The 6,629-nt window shown below is 39.9% G+C and overlaps 2 protein-coding genes across 2 annotated transcripts in view; both read left to right on the forward strand.

Annotated features, from left to right (window-relative positions):
• The window catches only part of LOC118406008 (kelch-like protein 42), a 266,342-nt gene that overhangs the window by 80,943 nt on the left and 178,770 nt on the right, over nucleotides 1–6,629 (forward strand). The window lies entirely within an intron of this gene.
• The window catches only part of LOC118405911 (serine/threonine-protein kinase ATR-like), a gene marked incomplete in the record, with an annotated part of 48,386 nt that overhangs the window by 34,977 nt on the left and 6,780 nt on the right, over nucleotides 1–6,629 (forward strand). The window contains 12 exon segments of the mRNA XM_035805750.1: nucleotides 265–444; nucleotides 1,088–1,250; nucleotides 1,630–1,752; nucleotides 1,952–2,026; nucleotides 2,615–2,718; nucleotides 3,191–3,324; nucleotides 3,874–3,926; nucleotides 4,522–4,632; nucleotides 5,040–5,108; nucleotides 5,446–5,498; nucleotides 5,609–5,642; nucleotides 5,925–6,043. Coding sequence (XP_035661643.1) covers nucleotides 265–444; nucleotides 1,088–1,250; nucleotides 1,630–1,752; nucleotides 1,952–2,026; nucleotides 2,615–2,718; nucleotides 3,191–3,324; nucleotides 3,874–3,926; nucleotides 4,522–4,632; nucleotides 5,040–5,108; nucleotides 5,446–5,498; nucleotides 5,609–5,642; nucleotides 5,925–6,043 — 1,218 coding nt within the window.

The raw sequence follows: 6,629 nt of genomic DNA on the forward strand, positions 1-6,629 counted from the left end.
TGTGCATTGCTTCCCCTGGGGCACCCTCGGTATAGCTCCTAGGGATGTTGCCCACATCGGGGTCTGATGCGCGTAAGTGGAGTAGTCATTTTTCAAAAAGCAGGAGATAGCTGTGTATGCTTAAGCTAACATCGCTATTGAAATGCAAATATATATGGGACACCAATATTCAGCACCAGTAGTTCAGCATTTGCCTGCATCATTGATAGTGAAAACCCTCTATGTCAACTGACCGACCCTTACGGCTTACCTCCACCCTGCCAGACTGCACATGTTGTGTGAGCTGCAGCACGGAGTGAAGGTGCTGCTGAGGAGGGAGGATGCTGGGGAGCAGGAGGACGGGAGTCTGGACCTGGAGGCGCGGGCTCGCATCACGCAGTCGTCCTTCCGCACGCGGGAACCTCTCTACAGCCTCAGGAGGTGTATCATCAACATGGCTGGCAGGTGAGGACAAGACTGGGGTTCATAGAACTTTGTATACTGACAACGAATGTCTTTCAATAGTTTCATCAGGTTGTAATTAATATGTCATTGAATAAAAATACTCTTTTTACACAACCATGTTTTATCTCGTTTGTGACCGCATTGTAAATATAATCAATCTTTACATTGTAAATATTTTATGTTTATGACCGCATCTGAACTGTGAGCAGTGACACCGGTGCTGCAGTACAATGTGAAAGAGTCAGAATTGCCCTGAATAAGTTGACAGACATTCACCGAAACATTGGTTGTTAATAAATATGGTTGTGTAAAAAGAGTCTCTTTATTCAATGACAACATATTTGATAATGAAAAGCTGAAAGAACACCTCTGTTGTAAATGTAGAATGTACATGTACTATGTAGCTTACACTAAGTATAGCAGAATCTTTGCTTTTGATGAAAACTTACAGCATGGTCAAATCCCTAGAAATCGTGCCGTACAGTTCTGCCCAAAATCCCCTTTTATGGCTTGCAGACATGTTTGAGTGAGCTATTTTCCTACTGTGTAACATCAGCTTGTACTTGTACTGTATCAGACTTGTACTGTTTCTTCAAGGCCTTGTGAATTCAACAACATGAAAAATCTTTTCTGTTGTTCTCAGTCCTGATACAGTAGGTAAAGAGCTGGGACACTGCTGGCTCCAGAGTGCTAAGATCGCCCGTAAGGCGGGTCATCTCCAGACTGCCTACAGTTCCCTGCTGAACGCCAGCACCTACAGTCTACCTGAACTGCTGGTCGAGAAGGCCAAGTGGTTGTGGCATCAGGTGGGGGCTCTTGTATTACACTGATCATTTGCTAGAATTGATTTTAAGGATGACATACATTAAAAAAATGACTGCAAAATGTCACCAAATACACACAATTTAATATGCGAAAACAGGATAACCTACCCTCTGAAAGAAGAAGAATAGAAATGAATCATTTTTTGTTATATACCTGATGTAAATTTTTATTTTTGTCATCAAAGTGGGGCTCACTCAAAATGTCAAAATTCCATTCTGGGAGTTTGGGAAAGGAGAACAGATGCCAGCAAAAGACCTGTCATAAGAGAAATATACATAATAACACTTGTAGTGTTTAGGCCTTGTAGTGTACATGTCCAAAATGTACTTCACTTGTTATCTCCCTGCCATGACTTTTCAGAATGACCAGCACCAGGCCCTGATCACCCTACAGAAGGGTGTGGCTGAGCACTTCTCTGACACTGCCTACATGAACTGTGGCAGCTCCGAGGCAGCCAGCGCTAAAAAACACACACATGCCAAGGTATTGTCATTAGTCTCCTCAGTCTTTGATAATATGATAATAGGTGTCAAAGAAGTAAGATATTCACTTTTGAACTTTCGATCATTTTAGAAAATGTTTGTGTTATCTATGTTGTATTTCTTGAGTGCTTGATTTCATGTCTGGTTATTGATATTGAAAGGTGTAACTGTTTAATTATTTGTTTGTTTTCTGCTTGTAGGCCCTGCTTCTAGTTGGTAGATTGATGGAGGACACTGCTATGTATGATAGCAACCAAGTCATGAAACAGTACAAGGTGGGCACATCATCCTTCCTTTTTCAACAGTCATTTTCTTTTGCATTATTTCTGATCAGGCTTTTCTACATTAAGTTTTAGGACACAATGATGTACAAAAGTCTGGCGAAAAGGTCAAATCTGGAGTTGCTAAAAAATACTGTAAACCTTTGTGGTGACCTCTCCACCATGCAACCGTCACACCGTAAACAATGCAAATTTTCTGTCAGTAATGCTCTCTGATGGTAATGTCCACCACACTTTCTCTCTGACTGAGACAATTTGTCAGTGTCTGCAATAGCTGTGAGTGTTACAAGGAGGGTGTATGTACCATTTGAGTAGTACTACTGGTGTGCTCCTAAATTCTATAACTCTGAGCTATGTGAAACCACACAATGTACCCTTCACAATGTCATGTTTCTATTATGCCCTTAAATCACCTTCGAAGAATGTGCTTTTCTCACTCCTAAAATAGTTTCCTCAGGTTGGTAGATTATAGGATGTAGGAGAATTCTTTTTACATGTTACTTTTTACTTACATAAGCAATGTAAGTACCTGCTGGTTGTGTAAAAAGAATTCTCCTACATCCTATGCTTTTTTCCCTCTAGAGTGTTGTGGAGGTTTACCAAGAGTGGGAGGATGGACACTTCTATCTGGCTAAGTACTATGACCGCATCATGACTACCATGCGTGAAACACCAGTCAAGGCAGGGTCAGTATCTTCTTTTAGGCTTAAGGCTTTTCTTTTGTGATCTTGAGATATGAAGAGAAGTGCATATTTATTTCAGATCTTTTGATATGAGATTGTTTAGAACAAATTAACTATTGTACAGAATATACAAAATTTTATATTAATTTCTGTATAAAATCTATCAGTTGAACTGTTATGGCATTGTGTAATAATAGTTAGGTAGTAAAAATGCAACATTGTCACATCATACTACTAGTAACATAGAAAAGCTTCCGGTTTTGTTTAAAACTTAGTGTTGACTTCAAATTCTTTTAATGGTACATTTACCACCAAAAACATGAGGTGTGTTGTTTTGTACTGTTTGTAAACAAAGGAAAGAAAGCTGCAAATGTGCTAAAAATATCGTTATAATTCATAGATTTTGTTATCCAGTGTTGCTGCTGAAATTCTACATTGAGCACCTTTAAAACAGTGCTGAATTACTTTTTTATAGAGAAATCATCCTGTACGTGGTGACGTACTTCGGGCGCTCCCTGCAGTACGGTAACCAGCACATCTACCAGTCCATGCCGAGGCTACTGGCTCTGTGGCTTGACTACGGAGCAAAGGTGTCAGATTTGGAGAAAGGTACAGCAGTCCTGCTACCTGTATGCTTGCTTTGTTGTGACTCTAAAGCTTGAAAAATTCAAGAATACCTGTTTACGTTTCTGAAACAGACCACATTGGTTCGTAACAAAGTGATTAACATAAACTTAAGTATTAGAGTAGGTAATTATTGTGTTTGTCAAGGATGATGACTCTTACTAGTTCTCATTCTTAATACTAAATGTAATTGTTTAGATGACATGATGGGGCAAGGGTAATTGGATTCTGTCAATGTACAAGGTATTCATAATATCTTGGAAGGGAGCTTCCTGCATTCTGTTGAAAGTATCTGCTTCCCATAGCCTAGCTTTTTAATCTCTGTACAGTATTGCATAACAAAAGCAGTTCTATCTTACCCACCAACAATGGAGGCAGTCTTGGTGGCCACCATCTTGTATACTTGGGCAGTAAATTGATAAAATGCGGAGACTATGTCAGGTTTCTTTTAGATGCCTAGTAATTGAGTTAACATTTCCTACCTGCTTTGTACCTTCAGATGTGTTTGAAGTAAGATGGCATTTCTTTTTTCAGCTGGAAGGGCAGAGAGGTCAAACATGAGGGTTCTGCTCCCAAAACTTAACGAGGTTTGAATTATGTCATTGTTAATCAATAGATTAGATGAATGGTTAGTATTCTTTTTCCAGGCTTGGAGGAGATTTACTGTACATGTACTTGCAACATCATCATCATCATCATCATAGTGTGATACAAATGTATCTTATAATCCACAATAAAGGTCTTCTCTTTCTCTCTCTCTTTAATGGTAATAAAAGGAGTTAAACTTAAAGGGTACATAGCCTTTTGGAGACCTTACTGGTGCAATGGGTTGTTAATCTGCTATGTATGGGGCAATATTGATATTAGTGGAGCCCATCCTTTCCACTTTGTACACCCTTATACGACTCCAAGTCAGGTCCCAACTTACACTTACACTTAGGTAGAGTGAGGGAAGTCATGTTAAGTGCCTTTCCCAGGACACAATGTCTAGCTAGGAATGGCAGGAACCAAACCACTCAATTCCATATCTACTTAAAATCTAAACAGTAGATGTATGCCTTTGACACCATTGATAGTGGAATAAAATCAAATTTGACAGTACATATTATGTACATGTATCATAATGTACATGAAGCAATGTGAAAATGTGTGTACATGAATTTGTGTTTTCCCTGTGTACAGATTATTGCAAATCTCACCAGGAAGTTGGCCCCGTACCAGTTCCTGACGTCCTTCTCACAGCTCATCTCACGCATCTGTCACTCACACGCAGAGGTCCTCACCAGACTGGAGGTAGGCTGGCAGAACTTGCTGTAGAAATCCTGTAGCCTTTATGGAGGCTGTAGGAGAAGTAGGCTTAATCCAATGTGTTTGGGGCATGTATCAAAACAGAACCCATCCTTTTTCTTAACCAAGCCAGGTACCAGTGTTTATACCAGACGAACTTCCCAAGGACACAGCATGTAGCCACAAATGCCAGGAATCAAATCCATGACCTCTCGATCTTGTGTTGAATAGTCTAACCATTAAGCTGTGGAACTGTATCTTCCAACTTAAAAACTGGACCCAAATTTTACGTCGGTCTAACTGCAGTATTTGTTGAGGAATGAGTAATAGTCATGAATGTGCATCAAAGGCATCTAATGCCAAAAGTTTGATAGATCATAACTGCCTCCCTTTCTTCCCTGATGTCCCTACAGGATATTATTGCCATGCTGTTGGTGACCTTCCCACAGCAGTGTATGTGGCTAATGATGGCTGTGTCTAAGGTGGGTGCTGTAAAACATCTAATTCTGTTATCACAAGCTCAAACAATGAACAGTGCAGCAGTTAATAAGCAAATGTGGAAACTTTAGGTGTTTGCATTATTGAGACCTCATTTGGCTAACTTATGGAGCAATCCAGACCAGACAAACATTTAAGATAACTTCACATGTTGTTAAGATTTTTTATACACAAGCATCATTTTGGTGACTGGCTATCACTGCAGCTAGGTGTCACTGCTTACATATAATTTGTTCCCCATCCCATAACTATAGTGTTTGCAATACAATGTTAACTTGTCGTTTTCAATGTTGAATGTTTTGACACAATCTCATGTTTCAGTCAACATCTCTGATTCGGAAGAAGCGTTGCCAGGACATCTTCAAGAAAGCCAAGTGAGTTGTTTGTCTCACCTTCTAAGACTTTATATTACTTGTTATATTATTGAAGACAACAGTCCATTGAATATTTCTTGCTCATGATCAATCATTTTTTTTTATCATAGGTCCATGAACAGTGAGCTCAACCAGTTCATACAGGTATAACCTTGCTACTTTTCTTGGTTTGTCTCGCTTTGCTTATTTCGAAGTTCAAGGCCTCACTTAAAACTGAGAAAAATTGAACCAGCATAGTTGGAGCTTATGGTTGTTATTTAAAAGAACAAGGAATTACTCATGCTTTTATAGCAAAAGGACAATCAAGAAGAAACTTTATGAAAAAAAAACAACCTTGGCTACATTCTTGAATTCCCATCTAGTCATTTATTAGATGTTGTTGATGTTGTATGACTCCTGTTGCCATGTACATGTATGTGTGTTCAGGATGCCACGAGGCTGGCTGACAAGCTCCTGGAGCTGTGCAACAAGCCGGTAGATCCAGGTGTGCAACACTTCAGCCTCAGTCTGCACTTCAAGTCACTCAAGAGACTGCTGGAGGACAGGTAAGCTGTTTCTTCTTCTTTCTACCTGTGGGTGGCATCAGTGGCCTTGTGGTTGACTTCTAAAAGTTATAGGTTTCAATCGTAGCAGGTCCCTAACTTGTACCCTTGGGAAAGACACCACCAATTTCCCTACTTTGATTCAGGCATAAACGTAGTGTTGGTTATAGGGACATCCTCTGACATATATAAAAGCAGAGGTTTTTTGTCAAGCATTGTAAAGAACAACCACACTTGATTAGAGGTGCTTCCTAGTCTGAGTGGATCATGCAGCTTATAGGAGGGATTATTGTTTTTGTGTATGTGTGAGTGTGTGTCTGTTAGCATTTCTGAAACTCACAATATACACAATTCCTCAGACTGTGCGGGTTTTTTTTCTATCTGTGGCAGGGCTCTAGCCAGCGTCCGTTTTTCCGTCAATTGAAGGAAATTTGCTGCGTCTGACGGAAAAATTTTAAAACCAATCCGTCAACCTTGACGGACAAAAATCCTTGGTGGAAGCTACAGGCGGCTTGGGGACGCCGTCCACAGCCGTAAAAGCCACACACTGTTTGTTTTGCTATTGTTATGATTGTTTGATAATGTGGTC

Source organism: Branchiostoma floridae, chromosome 2 (assembly GCF_000003815.2).
Source record: "Branchiostoma floridae strain S238N-H82 chromosome 2, Bfl_VNyyK, whole genome shotgun sequence".
NCBI classification, from domain to species: Eukaryota; Metazoa; Chordata; class Leptocardii; order Amphioxiformes; family Branchiostomatidae; genus Branchiostoma; species Branchiostoma floridae.